Source organism: Loa loa (assembly GCF_000183805.2).
Source record: "Loa loa unplaced genomic scaffold supercont3.329, whole genome shotgun sequence".
Classification (NCBI taxonomy): domain Eukaryota; kingdom Metazoa; phylum Nematoda; class Chromadorea; order Rhabditida; family Onchocercidae; genus Loa; species Loa loa.
Genome location: NW_018108509.1, coordinates 1 through 20,948, shown reverse-complemented (window position 1 = coordinate 20,948; position 20,948 = coordinate 1). Strand labels below are relative to the sequence as shown.

At 28.5% G+C, this 20,948-nt stretch overlaps 5 protein-coding genes and 2 non-coding genes across 7 annotated transcripts; 3 read left to right on the top strand and 4 right to left on the bottom strand.

Moving 5' to 3' along the window:
• Nucleotides 1-579: 579 nt before the first annotated feature.
• LOAG_05364 (TPR Domain containing protein) lies at nucleotides 580-2,702 on the top strand (the record flags this gene model as incomplete). The annotated part of the gene is made up of 5 exons (XM_003140901.2): nucleotides 580-635; nucleotides 1,134-1,305; nucleotides 1,609-1,742; nucleotides 2,076-2,317; nucleotides 2,613-2,702. The coding sequence occupies 5 exons, from the start codon at nucleotides 580-582 to the stop codon at nucleotides 2,693-2,695; spliced, it is 687 nt and encodes a 228-aa protein (XP_003140949.1). The 3' UTR covers nucleotides 2,696-2,702.
• LOAG_20085 lies at nucleotides 2,362-2,452 on the top strand. The gene has a single exon. It is a non-coding gene; the product is annotated as a tRNA-Tyr (tRNA).
• Nucleotides 2,703-5,689: 2,987 nt separating the features above from the next.
• On the top strand, nucleotides 5,690-5,778 carry LOAG_20084. The gene has a single exon. It is a non-coding gene; the product is annotated as a tRNA-Tyr (tRNA).
• A 550-nt stretch (nucleotides 5,779-6,328) lies between these two features.
• LOAG_05363 (hypothetical protein) lies at nucleotides 6,329-8,446 on the bottom strand (the record flags this gene model as incomplete). Its single annotated transcript, XM_003140900.1, has 5 exons — nucleotides 6,329-6,873; nucleotides 7,344-7,498; nucleotides 7,741-7,857; nucleotides 7,931-8,028; nucleotides 8,327-8,446. The coding sequence occupies 5 exons, from the start codon at nucleotides 8,444-8,446 to the stop codon at nucleotides 6,329-6,331; spliced, it is 1,035 nt and encodes a 344-aa protein (XP_003140948.1).
• Nucleotides 8,447-8,677: 231 nt separating this feature from the next.
• LOAG_18480 (hypothetical protein) lies at nucleotides 8,678-10,522 on the bottom strand (the record flags this gene model as incomplete). The annotated part of the gene is made up of 5 exons (XM_003140899.2): nucleotides 8,678-8,891; nucleotides 9,002-9,132; nucleotides 9,597-9,744; nucleotides 10,025-10,173; nucleotides 10,361-10,522. 5 exons carry the CDS (start codon nucleotides 10,520-10,522, stop codon nucleotides 8,678-8,680), a joined length of 804 nt encoding a protein of 267 aa, XP_003140947.2.
• Nucleotides 10,523-11,052: 530 nt separating this feature from the next.
• On the bottom strand, nucleotides 11,053-11,670 carry LOAG_18479 (hypothetical protein; the record flags this gene model as incomplete). The annotated part of the gene is made up of 2 exons (XM_020451141.1): nucleotides 11,053-11,244; nucleotides 11,413-11,670. The coding sequence occupies 2 exons, from the start codon at nucleotides 11,668-11,670 to the stop codon at nucleotides 11,053-11,055; spliced, it is 450 nt and encodes a 149-aa protein (XP_020305100.1).
• A 4,422-nt stretch (nucleotides 11,671-16,092) lies between these two features.
• Nucleotides 16,093-18,730, bottom strand: LOAG_05361 (hypothetical protein; the record flags this gene model as incomplete). Its single annotated transcript, XM_003140898.1, has 7 exons — nucleotides 16,093-16,183; nucleotides 16,494-16,597; nucleotides 17,079-17,186; nucleotides 17,271-17,381; nucleotides 17,753-17,887; nucleotides 18,249-18,341; nucleotides 18,593-18,730. 7 exons carry the CDS (start codon nucleotides 18,728-18,730, stop codon nucleotides 16,093-16,095), a joined length of 780 nt encoding a protein of 259 aa, XP_003140946.1.
• Nucleotides 18,731-20,948: the final 2,218 nt, after the last annotated feature.

The window sequence follows — 20,948 nt, the reverse complement described above, 5'->3', positions numbered from 1 at the left end:
TAATAATAATAATAATAATAATAATAATAATAATAATAATAATAATAATAATAATAATAATAATAATAATAATAATAATAATAATAATAATAATAATAATAATAATAATAATAATAATAATAATAATAATAATAATAATAATAATAATAATAATAATAATAATAAATAATAGTAACAATAATAATAATATTAGTTATAGTAATGAATAATAATAGTTGTTATAATTTTAATAATTATTATTATCATAATTTTTGATCTGTCTGTTAGGGATGTTGAAAAATGAATAATATACGAATGATAAATATTGCTTACACTTAATTAGCATTTATTTGTAATTCATTTTTCATTTCAGTTGCTTTAATATTTAAGCAGTAAATATGATTCGATTAACTGAATTAATTTGAAAAGTGTTAAAAGATTTCAAAAAAATTGTACTTGTAAAAGTTTTGATTATCGAAAAAGGAAAGTGAAGAATGTTTTCAGCGTAGTTTGGAATGGAGAAATGAATTAGATTTATACAAAAGTGGCCTTCAAGTTTGTCCAAATAATGCAAAAATTCATTATAATATAGCAAAAATTATGGCTGATAATGGTGACATCAATCGTGCAACTGTTAATTATGCTAATGCCATAAGGTATGTGTCATGCTTTATAAACAGTAGGGAACGAAGTAATGATAATAACAAAAGTTCGAAATTGTCGTTGATCATATTACTATCACTTATTGTTCAAGAAATTAAGTGTATTAAATGAAGTTTAAAGTTTAAGTGAAACGCATATCTTCCTGTAATTCTTGTAAAATAAATTGATGAAAATTTCTTTAGCATAATTTTTTCAAAAACAAGTCATTTGCTTTTTAAATGTTACGAATTTGTATTATAGCTATGTCAATGTACTTTTTTATAGATAAATTTTTATGCTTAATTAAATTGCTCAAACAATAAACATGCAATTGTTATTGTTTTGAAAATTTCATAAAACATTTTTGTATGTATTACTATCATGTGGCAGATAATTAAATGATATAATAAAAGATCAGATCGTTCGGATATCATCAAGATAAATGTTCTCAATTTTTCATTGCGTTAATTAAATGAATATCATTTTATTCATCAGTTATACCTTAATTTCAGGTTAAATCCTACCTATGAAAACGCTATGAATAATTTAGCAAATATTTACCTTAAATATGATCGAAGCGTGGAGGCCGAACAGCTTCTCCGTAAAGCCGTCGAAATAAAGCCAAATTTTCCTGCTGCATGGATGAATCTTGGACTAGCACAGTTGGCCCAGAAACGATATAAAGTTAGTATTTTCATTTTTAGCACCTAAATTTGGTTTGTATTTAACCCATAATAACTCATGTGTCCTGCAAAGATTATAATTAATTAATTTGGAATGAATTTTTTCTAAAGTAATTAGAAATTTCGGAATAAACGATAACGCTTGATTTGCTGATAAATCTGAAGATAGACTTAGTAACAAAGATAACATTCCTCTGATCACAACATAATTGAACCACTAAATATTGTTTTCTAAGAAATTCTTCAAAATTTTTATTAACAAGATAAAATTTTGTAAAGCTTTACGACATTTTTTGCATTTCAGGATGCAGAAAATAGTTTCGAGCAGGCACTCAGTTTACGTTTTCCGTATCCGGATTGCTTATACAACATGGGCTTGCTTTATTTGCGACAAAACCAGAAAACCTATGCAAAGCAAATTTGGCAAAACATTACCAGGTGAAGGAATTCCTATGGCTGAAAAAAGTAGCATTATCGAAGGGAAATGATGAGTAACCGAGTTTTCCTGAAGATCGGGAAGCGGGAATTGCGTCTCAATGAATGAAATAACTTTTAATTTCAAAATCTCACTCTAACTTAAAATTTGTAGGTTTGGGCAGTTCAATGCATTCATTTTTGCCTTTTACATTGAAATTTCGACTCAAATGAATATCGTACTGACAATTTATTATATATTCGCGATGTAATTGTGAAAATTTAAATTCTGATGTGCTTATTAAATTAATTGATTTTAATTATTCCAGAAACACATTGAACTTGAAGTTTTTTCAGGGCAAATCCTGGCCATAAACGAGCCTGGTTGAATTTGTTGGTATTGCTTGATGAGACAAACAATTGTGCAGAAGCAATTAGCCTGGCTGATAAGGTGCTTAAATACCATAGCAAGGATGCATCGGTCCTTTCTCAGCTAGGCACCTGTTACGGTAAACTCGGAAAATATGATAGTGCCGAAAAGTTCCTCCTGTATGCTGTAGAACTCGAACCAACAACAGTAGCTTATTGGAAAAATATCGGTAGATCATTAATTTGTAGAGCATAAAGTTGGCATAGGTGTGTACCAACCATAGCTCAGTTGGTAGAGCGGAGGACTGTAGCGTATATATGGAGCAGTAATCCTTAGGTCGCTGGTTCGAATCCGGCTGGTTGGATTGTCGTATTTTGTTAGAGAAAACAGTTGTTCGAATGAATTACTAAGTCGTACTGAATGTCGTAAGTGTCCGTGCGTATTAATCAGTTAATCTTACGTGTTACGTGTACATTAACACGAAGGGACCTTTATTTCGCAGTAATGTATTGAATTCATTTTAGGTGCACTTTATCATCGCTGGAATAAATTTGAAAAGGCGAAATTTGCATACTGGAAAGCATTTCAAGTCCAACAACAAGTTTAAAATGCTCAATGACACAAGAATAAGTTGACAACAAGATGGCGAATGAAAATTGCCGGTGTGACAAAGTTGTTGACATAATGTAAAATCTACAAAAAGAAAAGAATGTTTTGCAAATAGTTGAAAGTTGAGATTAGTGAAGAATATTGGACAATTCAAGAGTCAACATCCGGTCATCAATTTGTTAGTGTATATCCGGTCATCAATTGTTAGTGTTTCTGTTAATGCAATAGAATAATGTGATGCCTTTGTATATTTTTCCTTATTTTTAACTTTTATAGATATTCTGCAATAAATTATCTAATATAAAGTGATTTACATGCTTAAAAACGTATCAAAATGCAAAATCAATATTACGAATGAGAAGGATTTAAAAGATTTGTTTGGAAAAACAGTTAGAAGATTTAGAAGTAGCAAAGTTGAAAGTTATATTTTGAGTGGATGACATAATACTTTTAAGAAATTGAGAAAACGAAGTGATCCGAAAAAGACGTAAAATAGATGATAACAAATGTATTTTTGATAACAAAAACATAGATGAGCTGATAATTATTAAGCATGAGAGTTTACGCTCAACGTGAAAAGAACGTTAACATATGACGAGAAATGCGAAAACATAAGAAGTTTCAAGGTGTACAGACGGATCAATGAATAAATGAAAAAAAAAAGGGGAAGAAAGAAATTTAGAAAGAGGTTGGACGAGGGAAACAAATCATAGGAAATGAACAGGTAGGGAAGAGAAAAAGGTGATTAAAGGGAAAATTGGAAAGATTTGTCGAATGACGTAACTTTCTTTACATTTTAGGTGAATCAATGGGTAAGGATGAAAATTAAGCAAGGTTTGAAGCAAAAGTCGAGTTGTGAAATGAAGCAGGTAACACAGGTAAGTAGTGCATAGAATCTGTTGAAATTCAAACATTTCACCGAATGAATACATCGATTTAATTCAAACAAGTTAAAATAGTTCAATAAGTGCATAAAATGGTAGAATGAGAAAGTTATAAATTGTCATGAGCTATTGATAACAGTTGATAATAAAATCAATGATAAATTTAAATCAAAGATATATTCAATCACAGATTACAAATTGTAGCTACGGGTAGAATTAAAATAGTTGTCATACGACGATGACATATTATAGCAAGATAAAACAGGAATTGATGGGAATAAAGAGAGTGAGGAATTTTATAAACTTTATAATTTCATGATGTATTTTCAAAAAAAAGTGAAGAAATTCAAGCTTAACAATTAATGTAACTAATGTAACAATATGAATTAATAATATAAAGAAAGAAAGGAAAAGGGAACCAAATACAGACAAAAAATATTATGAAATAATCAAATTGAAAAATTAGGGCTTATGGTTATGAAAAAAAACGAAAGTTGAGTGAATTTTTGAAGAAATAATGAACACCATTATTTGGCATAATTCCAGATGTATACAGGACAATATCCGGAAAAATGACATCGGATAGTCGGAAAAGTAACATTAAAACAATTAATAAAAGTATAATGAGAAAATCAATTTTAAGACTTTATAATTTTATAATTATAAAATTTTACAATTCTATATGTGTGTTTTTAATTTATGAGAAAGAGTAATCGATGAAGCTATCAAACAGTAATTGTGAGTAAGTACAAATGACTTTATATTTAATCATAAATTAAATTTTGCTGGAAACATTACCGTACTTAGTATTTGTATAATCAGTAAATTCGAATATTATATTCTTTTCCCCCTTTCCCTTTTCTTTCAAAATGCTAAATATATAAAAAATTTCATATATATATAAATTTTAAGAGATCAGTCTGTTGATTACTGTTCTCTTCGTTTTTTCTCATCTAATTCATTCATTAGCTTAAATTAATTATTGGTATTATGTGTATATTAAACAAAATCATATTCCATTCTTTAAATTGACATCTTTCTAATTGGTATTTGTCGCAACATCGATCTTCTCCGAGATGCCGAGGAGAGCGGGAAGAGAGAGAGAGAGAGAGAGAGCAGTATTGCATGCTTCAATTTCATTCTATTCAAATTTTTTTTACTAAGTTTTTTCATTATTGCAACAAATTTGTTTATATGCATGTATTCCTGTTTCTATTTCTTGCAGTAATTAAATTTATTTTAATTTGATTAAATCAGTATTTCAATTCCCATCCGAATGTTATTTCTAAAGTCTGTATGATATGCTTGCTATTTTTCTTCCTAAATCACTTCATACATTTCAGCATTCATTAAACGGTTAACTGAATCATTACTTGACCAGTACTATCGAATTATCGCTTGGCCAATACCATTGTACCATTGTTTGGCCAACACCATTCTAATATGTTTAATCTATTTTAAATCTGTCAACTAATTACTACAAATTGAAATATCCATAATAACGCATTCAATTTGTCAACCAATAAACGTAATAATGTCTTTGTTTTTACACAATTTATTTGTTTTTTACTGCAAAAATGACTTTGACTTTGAAAACTTAAATTATTTATAATAAAATTTGCATGAAATGAATGAAAGTAGGTTAATTTCTTTAATTAATATAAGCAGTAACAAACAAAAAGTTGTTTAATTTGAAAAAAAAATGTCATTTTCCTCGAGGAAATTTACTTTTTAATAACTTATACTTTATGTTTACTTTTCACTTTTCACCTCATAATTTGTTTCATTTCATTTCAAACATCGTTGCAATATTTAACTTCATATTAACAAATATCTCTGAATTTTTTTTTTTTGTCCAAGAAAGTTGGCATGAAAATTTTTATAATTTTAGAATCAAACAAAAATCAATTCATTGACAAACAATGGGGAATCTATTAAAGGTATGATTCATTTACGTATAAACCGATTAAGCTTTACACGTAAATGTGACGTACGTGAACAACAAAACATAAGTGAATACAATGAAGGAGAAATATGCAATCATTTAATGGGGATCATATAACAATATTACATAAAATTAAAAAAATTCATCAGAAGGGGTTTTGCAACCAACCATAGCTCAGTTGGTAGAGCGGAGGACTGTAGAATCCAATATGTGGTAATCCTTAGGTCGCTGGTTCGAATCCGGCTGGTTGGAGTGGTGGTTCTTTTGCTGTTACAAAAATGACAACTAATAATAACTACAAATAGTTCGTATAAGTTCTTTTTATATGTGAGAACGAAAATGATTAAACACAATGACAGGTTATGGCGACACTTTAAGACACGTATCATTAGTATATTTTCAACAATCAATTCTTTAATTTTCATCAAATTTCTGTAATTTAAAAATTTCTGTAATTTTTTGGTACCATTATAATCCTATTAATATGTATTATATTTCAAATATATATATTTTATCAGAAAAGGAATATTTTTTTGATGGATAAAAAATGAAATGAAATCATGGTGAGAATGGAATCCTTAATTTTGTGCATATAATTGGAATATCACTGTAATGGATTCTAATCCAGAAATATAATAATTGATTGCTCAAATATTTCTTACCAACAAAAATTTCTCATTAATTTTTCCCACTTAAAGCAATTTGAGATCAAGAAAAGAAAAATATTCAAATGAACTAAGCAAGTACAATTAGTAAGGTGAAATTTCATTTTTCGCGACACTGTTTGGTAATTGTTGTGCAGTCAACTGACCGTATCATCAGAATCATCTCCATTCTCCACGTTTCTCTCATTGGATTCTATCGATTTCTCACATTTCGATTTTCCCTTTATCAGAAAATCTTTATCAACTGTAATATCCTCACAACGGTGTTGATCTTTCTTCATTCGTGATCCGTGTTCGATTTCACGGCGCAATTGTTCCGCATAAATAAACGCCGCACCAATCATTCCCTTAACATTTTCAGCTTTTTCTTCTGATGTTCCTGAATCGCCGTATTTTCCTGAGTTATCAAGAAACTGCGAATTACTAGTGGAAGGTGTTTCTGCTTCATATGCATTCAAATCTTGGCCTTTTTCTGTTGAGAATTTTGATATTCCACATTCCTGTCGTGCTATTGCCTCTAACTTTTTTTGAAATTGTCCCATTACAGAAAAGTCATTGTCAGACTGTCTCACAATTTCAGCATTATTTTTGCATTCGTTTACATCCATTTCGATGCAAAATTTTTTTCCAATTCCTTCCTCTAAAGCTGATGACGAAAATGATGCTTTCATGCTTAATGACACTGAAATTTCATTATATCTTAGAAAAACTGAGAAATGTTCCAAAACTGTGCCATAAATAAAACAAACTTCCTAAACAATGTCGAATTTTTGGCATTCTTTATATTGCATTATATTTGTAAAAAATTGAAGTACTTGATGAATGAGAAACAATTGTTAGCCTTGAAAGTTGAATTTTAAATTCGACTCAATCTATAACTTTATTACAGTTCTACCAAATCTAAAGTTCAAGTCAACATTTTTGCATCAATAGAAATCTATAATTTTGTTATTTAATTGCAGTTTGACTCATGATGTCAAAAGGACGTTTCCAATATATTGCCTGGTGAATAACATTTCTTTTCTGACTACTACTTTAAAATTGTTCTTGAAATTTCAAAATTTTTGATTATTTCCGGAACGTAATTTAACCGTAAGATTAAACAAAATTGAAAATAAATAAATGAGGATGGAAAATTCATGCATTCTTTACCTTCAGCTGCTAAGTTCAATTCTTCCTGCACGGCTTCCAAAAGGCGGCAATGTACATATTCACGAATATGTATTGATAAATTGTCTGGATTCATATGATAAGGCCAATATTTAAGGACAGAATAGGCGTGTGCAAGGGCGCAATTCAATTTATCACTGAATAAAAATAGAATAATATTTAGACGGAAGATTTTAAAAGATCTGAACAACTATCTAAGAATAGAATAAGTAAATGAAAAGTTGAAATTGAAACCTTTCAAATTACCACAAAAAAAGAAAATAGAAAACCTTTGTCTTTTCAAAGCGAAAATTTCTATCCATCAATCACAGCAGAAATGTAACTAAAAATCTTTTTGAAAATTAAAATGTAAAGAGAAAAAAAGAAAGCAATAACTTACTGTTTAAAATGATATTGATACATAAGAATATGGGCCAGATAATTTTCAGGCTCCTTTTCTAATAACATCTGTAATCGTTCCAATGTTTGCATTCTATCAGCATCCCAATCACATCTTCTAAAAAATTTAATCAAAATTAGAAGAAAAGACTGAAAGAATAATTACATTTGATAATTTGATCCAAACTTACATTAAGAAAGTTAGCGGTTGTCCATGGAAGAATAAAGCTTTGAGCATACGATCACACCGTACTCTTGCTTTATCAGTTTTTGAGTTGGCAATGTAGACCTGAAGAATTTTCTAACTCGAACAATGAAATTTTAAATCCCATACTATCAATTCTAAACATAATAGAGTATGAATTTGTTGAGAAGCAGCTAGTTACATTTCTATCACTGCATTATTTCGACCTTATCAATTCTTTTTTTGGAACTTATCAACTTTGATAATCGTAGCTTAACTTATCCCTCTTTATTTGATGTAACATTTATTATCTTAGCAAGTTTTGTTTTGTTTTGCTTTTAATTTGAACTAAAATCCATTCAAAATAAAAATTCTAATTGAAAAAGTGGAAAAAGAATTATACCGAATACAAGCATAAATCCCCGAAAGCATTATATTTGGGAAATGTTTCGTTCCCTTTGTCAACGACACTTTCTAGTAGCTTTAAATCGTCATCACAGAGTAACGAAATGCTAACTGCCATTTGTAATTCCAAAATTGATCGAAACTTTAGAATTCTAAGAAAAAACAGACGGAATTTGTTATATAATATAATAAATATGGACGCATATCAAGTTGAAATTGTCCTTTCAATATCATTTGTAATTATGTCTGGATATGAAATTCAAATTTTGAATATTGCAAACATAAGCTTTAATTTTTTGACTTAAAATTTAGCTTGATTAATATTGTCATTATCTAACAATAACAAACATTACTTAGCATAATGAAAATCCGGTTTTACTGTCAATGCTAAGTCGCATAATTTCTGGATATGCTGCAATTTCCGTCTATTATCATTCTTGAATCCTTTTTTCCAGAAAACTTCACCAATATCCGGATTTGCTCGTCTCCAAAAGATTACCAATGCTTCTTGTAAATACAGACTAGCTTCCACTTCGTTTGTCTCATTTTCTAATTTTTTACCACTGAAACCAAAATTTACAATTTGAAGTTTTGAATTCTGAAAAATTTATATTGTTCAGTTTTAGTTTAAATATAAAGTATAATTTTAAGCTTGAGCTAAGAATGCGAAAACCTGAAAGGATTGTATCGTATCGCACGTGATATGCTTACGTAACGTACAACCAATTGCTTACAGCGGCGTGTGTCATACCCGGTGGGTTTTTGTTCCCATATCCGTTCGAACCGGTCCAAATATTTGTCAACCTATGTTAAATGAAAATTTGTACTCAAATAAGAAGTTAGATCAAATTTCGAAATGTTAACAGATTTTTCCAAATATTTACCAATATTTTTTTTGTTGTTTCAAAATGTTTCATAAAATCCAAATCATTAAATACCACACCCTTTGATAGTTTGAGAATGAATACTTATCAGATTAAGATATGCTTATTCTTTAGAGAACTGATAATTAAAAAGCTATTAAATTATCTTATTTATTTAATTCTATTTAATTAATGAATCAGTTGGATATATCAATCATTCGGATCATTCTATTTTCTTTATTTACCAAGTCCTTTATTCTTTTTTACTTCAAATCTCTGGGACATTACATCCATTCATATACTACCGTCCATACCGATGATTGCTTACAATCACAAAAGGAGGGATAGAAAAATGTAAATTAATAAATTACAGTAAAAAAGAAAAAAAATATATCAAATGACTACAATTCCTCCATCGTCACGTGTGTGCGCAAACGCTAACAATAAGATGGCTTCCAACCGATATTTCCCTTTCATCGATGCTTCTTCCAAACTTTTCATTACCAGTGATAATTCACCATTTGATAAGGCTTTCAAAGCTTGTTTATATGGACTGTTAAAAAAGGAAAAAAATAGAAAATTAAATGAACTCTTTCTTGCAACAATTTTAAATAAATTAAAATTTACATAATTTTTCATCTAATTATGCCATTCAAGTTATATCACTGGCAAATTATTAAAGAAAAAAAAACAAAGCAAAAATAAGAATGGTATTTTATGTGAATAACAAATTACTAACTAAATAATATGCCTGTGTAAGATTATTTGAATCATTTAAATTTAAGTTTAATTAAATTTTCCAGTATTTTCAAAATTAAAATTAAAATTGTTACCCATCTTGTATTGGAACAATATCATCTGGAAGTACACCAAGTTGCTCATTCCGCACATTCCAAATATCTTCAACCAATGGATCATTACAATCACATGCTAACCATAAATTGATGAAATCTTGCGTTAGGAATGATTTTAGTGATTTTGACTGAAATAGAATACACGAAAAATGGAAAACTAAATGATCATTTCGATTCAAATTTCGCATTATAAAAATCAAAATGTATCTAATTCAATGTGACACAAACATTACACTGATAATCGATAAAAAAATTTGATAAATTCTTTATGATCAAAGTAATATTTAAAATATACAAAGAATTTCCATTGCTTACATAGCTATCGATCTGATCGCATTCTTCGTTAATTAACTGTTTCAAATCATTACTTAACGCTCGATTAATATTCTCCAACGGTATATCACGACAATCCTTACTTAATTCCATGCAAAAATAAACTAATGCATCTGGAAAAGTTATCATATCATTCGATGCCATCATGAATGTTATGTGATGCATCATATAAAGCAATTATCTATTATTACTCAAAAAATTAAATCACTTTTTTTAAAAATTCAAAAAATTTTTGCAAGTTGAACTTATCAAATGTCCGACTTGATTTACACATTATGAAGCCATTTCATAAAGGACTTTAAAGTATGAAAAGCTAGCATTTTCAAGGAAAAAAAAAAGATGAGTTAAAACAGAAGGTTTATTTGACAGATCAAAAAAAAGAGAAATTCATTGTAAATATGAAATTATTTGGTATAGAATCATAGCTTAAAACATAATCTGAATACGATTCATCGTAATTAAATTAATATTGCAATTATAAAATTGTAGTATTCAAATTATATTATTTAAAAACTTTTAATTAAATTCCAAACTATTTCACTTTTGTATAATTTAAGGAATAACAAATTTTTATGACTATGTAAGTCTGCATTATATGATTATTAGAATTCATGAAGCCTTAAGTGAAAATAAAAATAATTCCTAAATAATTAAATTGCCTTTTTCTTTGGCTATCAATTGAAGATATTATGGCCTAATTTAGATGAATGAGAAAGAAGTGTCAAAAAAGCATTGTTACCAATGAGTGCTTTTTCACGATCCTGTAAAGTTTTCCATAAGGCACATCGTTTTAATCGAGTATTTCGATCATATGATCGATATTCCAATAATTTACTTATGTGTGCTATTGCATATTTTACTGGCTCCTTTAAAAAAAAAGAAAAAAAAACTTCAAGTTTAGATTTTCAATCTTTTTTCTAAAAAAAAACTTCAGGTTAAAATTTTCAATCTTTTTTCTTTTCTTTTTTTTAAGGGAAGGAAAAAGAAATAACTGAATATATTAATAAATATTAAATTAAAAGGGAAATTTTTACCAAACAATTTGTTTTTTTTGCCAATGCTTCATATGCAACAACAATTTTGTAGTGAAGATCGATAAGTTTTGGGAAATGATCACTCATTTCTACATCATTACCATATAAAAGATATATCCTTATCGATTTCTGATAATTTTCAATCGCTTCTTCATACAATTCCTTCTTAAATTTAACTTCAGCAGAAACTTCATACCGAATTGCATCACGATATGAATCGCATCCTTTTGATTTATTCTTCAATAATTTCCCCTTCATTTTGTATTCTAAATAGTTCGATATGTATTAAACAAAATAGTAATTCAGTTTAGATTATTGTCAACACTAATTAGCGACCGATGGTTTTGGGAGATACTGGTAAAAAAATATTACTTATTTTCGACAGCAATTACCATCAAGAAATAAAAATTCAGACGGACTTTGTTTTATCGCAAAATATTCGCCAAAATTTAGTCTTTCCGAATAAACTCATCCAAAGTAGGTAAATAATTAGGAAGTTAAGTGAATCAGAATACCTTATCGTAACGATAGTAACGGTATCACTGTTCTGTTCGATATCAGTATCGTCGTATTGATTTCTTAGTGATATTTGAAAGTCAGGGAAGAATCAATACTAATTATTCAGTTTTCCCTCTTCAAAATTTGTTTCGTCGAAATAAAAAGATAATAACCAACTATAAATAATCAGTTATTAGATATAATCTATCGATCATTCAATGTTTCAGTTCAAATTTCAGTTAACCGCCAAGTTGACAAGTCAACAGCAATATGCTTTCACTTGCCAAGGAATACAAATAATGAACTGATGCTGTCAAGCGATGTGGTCAATGTTTTCTTCGGGTCATCATCTGTCGTTGCTGTTATTGGTGCAATCATCCCAATGACCCCGAGGAGTTGTATCTGTCGACCTCTGATACGTACTATTTGCTGCTATTCTGAGTTGTCACTCTTTTTTTCCCCCTTCCTTTGAAACCCAGTTCTTTTTTTCATAACACCTTGCCCTTTGACCTTGTTCTTCTTTCACACAAAATCAATGAATCCTGCATCATCGTATTGAAGTACAACAAAAATATACCATATTGTTTGCAAAGTGGATGAATTGGAAATTCCAATAGTATTTTTGATATTTAACATTGGATCCAACAGAATAGGATCATAAGGATGTCTTATCAAGGAAGATTCTAAAGATCGGCTAGTCCTGAACTGTTGATAAAATTTTGATGCTTTATATTTCAGCTGTTAACAGTTCCTCGCGATTTGTGCTATCGTAATATTATCCTTTCGTTTCAATCGCTATGTTAGATTGCTGCAAATAGGAAAATTTGTGAATATTACCTATAGCCAACACTGTCAATTTATACAAGAAATATCGGGAAGAGTGAATCGCTTGGAATGAATGCCTTCACGAAAGAATTTAGAGAATATCCAAGTTTCTTTTTTTTTTCTATTCTTCCTTCTTTCAACCTTGCCTTTCATTATCGGTTTCATAACTTCCTAAAAATTCTCTAAACCTTTCAAACTGTCAATGCAGTAACACATTACTTAATAGTGCTTTAATATGACATAATAAATATTTATCGTCATATCATACGACAAATAAAAGCACAGTTTCGTCCTTTTTCGCCAGAATTTCATTTTTACACAAAACTTTTCTTTAAATTTGCTTGCCTTTTTTGCATAATGTCCAAATTATGTTGCAATTTTAATCATTCATTAAAATTTATACTTAGCTATTGTGTGTGCAAATTATAAATTATCTGTTGAACATTTATTATGTCAATTTTGATCACAGATATTACTTGATATCAATTTGCTATCAGCTACAACTCCTTATAAAACGATGCGAACTAATCATTTAAATTGTTTCGTAAAAATTATTGTTATCATCGCAATCGCTATCTTCATTATTGGAATCAATATCTTCATCATTGCATTGTTTTTTCATCGCGGGCTAGATTTTCCGGCCAGAAAGAGAATTTTGAATGAATATTTGTTAAGGAACCGTTAATTCTCTTCTTTTCAACTATATGAGCTAAGATTGTGTTTGTTTCTAAATTAATTTTATTGTTCTTTACGAGAAATATTAGGTACGAATATCGATATAAAATGAACGATACAGGATTTATGGAAGGAAAAAGGAAAAATTTATATCTTTGGTCTTTCAAAATTTTGTTGTCAATTTGAAATCTTAATTATCTATGAATGAATTCATATATTATATTGCTTTTTCAATCGATCAGATTTTCATTTCTACAAAACTGTAAGCCCTGAGTATTCTTTTCATACACATAGGATAATGTTTCAAAAGTTTGAGTAAATTAAGTTTAGATAAATGAAGAACACTAAAAGCCCAAAAGCTTTCATTTTGCTGAAATTTGAATATAGAATCGAAATAAATAAGTGATTTTATTCAGGAAATCCAAAGTTAATCTTTGAACGAGAATTAAAATTTAAATATTCAAGATCCTTGTTGAAGTATCATTCAGGAAAGAAGAAGAGGTCAGATATATCGGATCAAACTTTGTCTTTGTTTTGAACTTTCCAAGAATTGTCGAAAGATATGACATCGAGAGAGCAAAGGAGTAGAAGAAGGAAGGAAGAGAGAAAGGCGTAAAAGCGTAAAAGTGGAAAAAAAAGTGTGAACATGAAGACGATAACATAATACCTTTTTTATAGTTTGCTCTAATAATTTAAATTAATTCGAATTAGAATAAATTAATTAATTCTAATTTAATCCAATTAGTATTTTTGATTAAGCTTCTAGTTTCTTATGCTGTTTAACTTGGATACATAAAATCAGCTGTTTTATCAAATCTTTCTCGTGCTTATCATTTAAATTCATTAATTCCCAATTAATTAAAATAATTTTAAACATTTACTTCAACAAAATATTATCCTTAACGATATGAAAGTAATAAAAAAAATGGAATCTTCTTCATATATTATCATATTAATATGAATTATCCATGGTAGTTTTTTGTTTCGTTAAGATTTTTTCTATCATTGCAGTGTTTCTTTTAATTTCTTTTTCTTTGCAACTACTTCCCGTAAATGTTTCTTCACATTTTTTTTCCCCTTTCCTCATTTCTCTCTCACTTGCTCTCTCTCACTCTTTCCCCACGAAAATATGAATGTAAAACAATTAATTGTATGTACTATTACAAAATGAGCATTGTAATGCATGAGTGATAACGATCCATCTGATAAGGTATATGATTGATTCCAAATGTACGGGAAATATCTGAAAGTTCTTGGCAAGCCAGGGTGATAACATCATTCATTAACTGATAAAGATTAGTTGAATCAAAAAATTGCTGACAGGTTTGTAATAAAAAAAAAAAATTAGACGGGATGTTTCAATGCAAATGTCTTTTTTTCTTTGACATGTGATTACGTCACTCCGTCAAATGACCATAGGGGCGTACAATTGACGTAGATAAATGAATATTTAGGTGAATGCATGTTTGCGACGTATTACTTTAAGTATCAGTCATATTTCACATATGCGAGAAAAAACTCCATACTTCATAAATTTCATAGTAACTTTTCATTTTCAAATTCAAATTCTTAAATTAAAATAAAATATAATGCATAAAGGATATGATCAGCACGACATAAAGCTTTTGATATTTATTTCAAATTTTTCACAAATTCAAATTTCTTCGTCAAGAGTTTTATCAATGACTTCAAAATGATCGAACATTATTAAATGTTACTGAGCTATATACGGTACTCCTATTTTAAATGAGGCAGGAATAGATAAGCATAAAAGAGGAAAGGTCGATTATTTCATAACGATCAAACTTTTCCCAAATATTCCAAATTTTTTTCCCATCCTGTCGAAAATTTGACTCTTATTATTGGAGTGTGAGCCTAGCTCAGTAAATGTTCAAAGTCAGATTAGCTGATTATTTAGTATTAGGAAGTGAAGCCTCAATTATCTGTTTGTTGCATGCATCAAAAGTATTGCTATTTGAGAGTCATTTTGATATCGAAGAATTCAATTAATTTAATTAATAAACATACAGCATCAAGGCATTCCGTCCCTTTCGTTTTAATTGATAAAAGCGTTTGCATGGAACAAGTAAAGTTGTTTGCAGTTCCTTCAATTATTTTGTTCTGTCGAATTAAAATTTGGATTGAAATTTTGGTAAAGTTCATATGTGGCTTAAAGTATTTCTTCTTCAACTTCTTTTTTCTTTCCAAACATCAATGTGAGTATAGCAAAATAAAAAGAAGTATTTCACTTCTGTAAATGAAAATGAAAAGAAGTTTAAAATCTTAATGATGCTTTCAAATCAAGCAAACTTTTGGAAATAGAAAAATCAGCGGGAGTTTCTTGAAATTTCACGAATTGTTTAGTTTGTAATATTGCTTGCAATATTTTTTGAAATTTTCATTTACAATGTATGTATGTAAATATTGCAGTTCTTGACCATTGGCCATTTTCGCGATGCGCGGAAATGAGAAGCTAGCCATAGACAAATTTTCGATTTTATTCCTTATTGTATTCTGGTCTTTTTTTTGATTATAAAAGACGTAGATTTTACAATCTCTGACTCTGACCTTTTTTTGATTTGGAAACTTTTGCAATTTTAAGGTAAAGTAATAGGACTTAATTGTGGTAGAATGAATAAATTTTAACTTGCTAAAATATGAAAAATATCAGATATAAATAGGTTACATCGATTTTTTTCTTACAATTGGTTTCGTTTGCATAAAACAGAAAGATCGCGGATCCACCGATTTTCTACGTTGTCGTGGTTTCCATCTGAAAATTTCAATATCGATGAAAAAAAAATTTTCCAATCAACATTACTGCATTTTATTTGCCTTACTTTTATGATTACTGCATGAAAAACAACGATGATTACAAATTGTCAAGAAGGAAAAGTCTTCTTTTTTTAAACCCATGGCAGTACCAATTAATTGATTGATCTGTTAACTACTTGACTGATTGATTTATTTCATTCATAATTTTCCCAAACGCATCCTCCTTATAAATTTGACATGAATTAGAATTTGAAACTTTTCCGTCATAAACATGATAAAGAATGATGAAGAATGATAATTATGCTAACTTGTCGACACATTTATAAATTACAGCAAAGGCACCCCAATAACGACATCCAATCTGTCCGATCATACCCAATTGACGATTTAAGCATGCCAACAAATGTAAACGCTGAACTTCATTCCTTATTAATAAAAACTTGAGAACTAGAAAGAAATTGTTTGATTATTTAAGTTCCATCAAACTTTGTGTGAAAAGAAGCAGCATCGTGATAAGAGCATTTTTAGTGATGTATAGAGCAATTATTTAATTAATTTTGAGGAAATGAATATTCTATCCCGATATTTGAATCCTTTCAGGTGCCATTCTTCATAATATTTATCCTATTCATATGTATTACCGAATACACTTAATTTCACAGTGTAATTTATAAAATGAAATGTCATGTGTTTATATAAGTGTATGTACTGTGCATGTGACATTAGATCTAACAATGGAAAAACCTCAAATTCCACTAAAATTTATTCCGAATCAATTTAAGGCCATGAACTTTAAAATTGTTCTCTTCTCTTTCTCATCACTCTTCCATTTTCATTCCTGTATTTCACTTACTAATTTCAAATTTTAATTTTGAAGATATTTCTATGCTAACTTGTGTTTGTACTATCCTTGCACACCGATGATGTCCATTTCGTATTGCCAAATCTTCAGCTGTGTGACCCATGCAATTGGTCAATTGTAGTGCAGATAAACTCCACCCCTAAAACAATATTCTATTAAAATTATTTATCCCTTTTAAATTATTTAATTAAGTCTAGAAAAAATGTTTTCTAGATTAAAAAACCTTTGCAAGAGTGTCCACCATAAAATTCATCAATTCATCCCGACCTTTCATCGCTGCATACATTAATGCCGTATTGCCGAGCCTATCTTGCGCGTGAAAATTGCAACCATTCTGCAAGTTGATAAAAATTCTAAATTGTCTCTTTTCAAATTCCATTAAAAATGAACTTTAAATAAAGTTTGTTGTTGCATTAGATTGATATTTAAATTCTCGCATTCATTAACTAAGTATTTTTCTGGTCAAATTTGAATTAATAATTGAAATTTTGAAATTATATTTTTATTCATACATTCAATGATCAAGTATGGACACATTCACGGACACTCACACAGGCAAATACACAGACATACACACATACACACACAGATATATACAGACACACATACACAGAGACATGTGTGCATGCACAATTTTTACTTCGTTCTGGAAATGATATAAAATCAATCGATAATTGTAATTGATATGAGGAGAAACAGTCTTACAATTTTAGCAATTAATAAGCCTTCCTCAGTCCTATTATCCTCAATGCATGTATACATTAGCGCCGTTCGCTGTTCTCGCTTATCTTGAAAATTGATTTCTGCGCAACGATCAATCAATAGCTGAATGTATTTGAGCTAAAATTAATTTTAGTATTAAATAAATATGAGGAATAGAATAAAATTCATATATTAACAAAAGTAACAATCGCATATGATTGGTTATCATTAATTTTATACATAGTTTACATGTTTACAGTATACGGTATTTGATAAAAAGGAAAATGTGTTGTTTTTTATGAATATATCTGAAAGTATAATGGAAATAATTCTTTTTACATACTTTCTCTCTTCTCTTTCATCATTTCGCTTTTTTTTTTTTTTAGAAAAATATGTCAGATTTAAGATAATTTTAATAAATAATTAGAATCAAAAAATGAAATAATATTAATAATAATGGCAATGAGTTTGTTCCTTTTATCTTTTTCTGTTAACTTACTCTGTTTCCTTTATCATCAAGATATTTTATCGTTGCTATAAGAAGTGATTCACCATTTAAACTAATTTCATTAGGACTTGAATCTGGCACTGCCTGCAATATTTCAAAGAAAAAAATAGGCTCCGATGTAAGATCATGTAATTTAAGTTGAACAGGTGTTTTAATTTTGAATATACCTGGCAAATATTTCACTTTTTACACCAGATTTAATTGTAAAAATTAATCGTCTTTACTGGCAGAACTTATAGGACATTTTCAGAGGACGCTTAACAAAAAATTGAAATTCATTTAAATGCCTTCTATACAACCTTAAATATATTAGAATAAAAGAGAAATTGAAATACTTGAATTTTTTCTTTGTAAATTTTAGGTAAGTCAAGATTTGCAGCAAGTGCTTTAGCTTGGATTGTATGAAGATGACCGAGTAGCCATTTTCGAATGTCATCATCATTCGAACAAATCGTCTTCTTTCCTGATTGCATCTGAAATTAATATATAAAATCAAAAAAAAAGAAATTAATATATAAAATTAGTGAATATAAAGTACCAAACTCAAATTGATCAAAATGACGAAGTTAAATTGAGCCATAAGCGTTTATCAAAAGGATTAATGAAAAAGGATGAAATGAAATAATCGAAGATGACTGAGAGAAAAGAATCAAAGATAAATGACAGTCGTAGTAAAAGAATAATATTACGAGAAATGGAATTAATTAAAAAAGAAAGAATTCAAATTGAATAAAAAAACAGATTAGCTTTGCTTGCTTGAGAAAAGCTAATGAATAATTAAAAAGTGTTACTGAAAAAGTGAAAGATTTCTTTTTTGTTTAGTATTTTAAAATTGCAAATTTTTCCGTTACTTTTTTTGGAATGGATTTAGTCTTTGTGGGCGAGAAAATTATTAATGCCATCAATTGATAGCAATATAAAATTTAACTTTAAAATGCAAAGTTTCTGACAATTTTTAGGATTTCAATTTTTGGAATGTTTCCGAATTTTTGAAAAAAGGGAACAAAACTTGTTGTATTCTAAAATGGATTTGTGTTCCCTTAAAACAGGAAACAAACTATCGTTTTCTATATTACATCTTAGTTTTTTCTTTTTTTGCAATTATTACTTGGCCTACTTGACCATCTAATGAATAGTTCAGTTTATATATACACAATATATTTATTATTTTTCTAGTTCTTTGATATTTTAATAGCCAAAACTTCAGGTCACAATTGAGTCTGAACCATGTGTTGGATCATCTTCTTGTTCTTCTGTTTACTTTAGAAATGATGTCAGGTAATACTTTCATGATGTAACTAATGAAAGCATAATTTGGCGGGTTTCTCTTTTTTTCATTTTTGTTTGCTAATCTATTTACTTCAAAGAAATCACTTGAAGAAAAGGAAAATTGTCACAAGTTTAATGAATGTGATGATTGTGTTATTATGGAAAGGAAAAAGTGCAAGGTCCAAAGAATGCTGAAAAAAATGCTTCCTCTTTTATTTTCAACGATAAAATTTTATTCAATAGGAATTAATTCACAGAAAGCATAAAGTTTTGAAAAAGAAGAATTAATAATTAAAGATTAGAAGGAAAGAAAAGAAAAAAATATTCCTCTGTTGATATCACTCTGAAATGACGATCATTTTAAGACAAAATAAAATATTCAAATAAAAAAAGGTCACATTCGTAGAAATTTGAATAATGATTAAAGAAATTATTGAATATTTATGAAATGAAATAAATGGAAGCAGCTGATGAAAATAACAAGACAAAAAAAGTGGAAGAGAGGGAGAAATGAGAGGATAATTGAAGGAAGGATTTTCAACACTAACTGCTATCCGCTAATGCTAGCCCCAAGAATGGATCCACTGGACATAACCCATTGCAATTAAATAAGTCTGACCACTCAAATTCTATGCTTAAATGAAGCCTCATAGACAATTAAGCACAATTATTCCACTTTTTTTCACCCTTTTACCCGATTTGTTGCAATTCTATCTTCAAAAAAAAAAAACATCAACACCGAAATTCTTGTATTATCTGAAAAAAGAATAAATTACCTAAAGTTCTAAAACAAATTGTCTCACTGAATTCGATGATGCTTTGACAACCTATTGGTTGAATAGCATTGACATTGTCGAACTGTTAATTTACGGTATGATTAATTGCTAACGTTAGGTTTGCCATTCATCAACGTCTTAATGAAATTTAACTTGGTCAATCGCAATTCAAATACCAGTATTTGCTTATATAAGCAGGTTATTCTATCCAAATTTGTTTTTCAGTTTAAAAGTTACATCCCTTTTTCATATTATAATTTTATTCCAAATTTTTTTATTCCATTAATACGTTTAAAGTTTTGATTAAAGTATATTTTCAAATGAATAAAATTTGGTGGACCATGATGCAAATAAAAAAGCCAAAATGTCGCTGATCAAGAACAGGTTGGAAACCATTGCATTATTACGGTATATGCTCTTTTGTGCCGCTTCCGTAATTATTCGAATTATAATAATAATAATAATAATAATAATAATAATAATAATAATAATAATAATAATAATAATAATAATAATAATAATAATAATAATAATAATAATAATAATAATAATAATAATAATAATAATAATAATAATAATAATAATAATAATAATAATAATAATAATAATAATAATAATAATAATAATAATAATAATAATAATAATA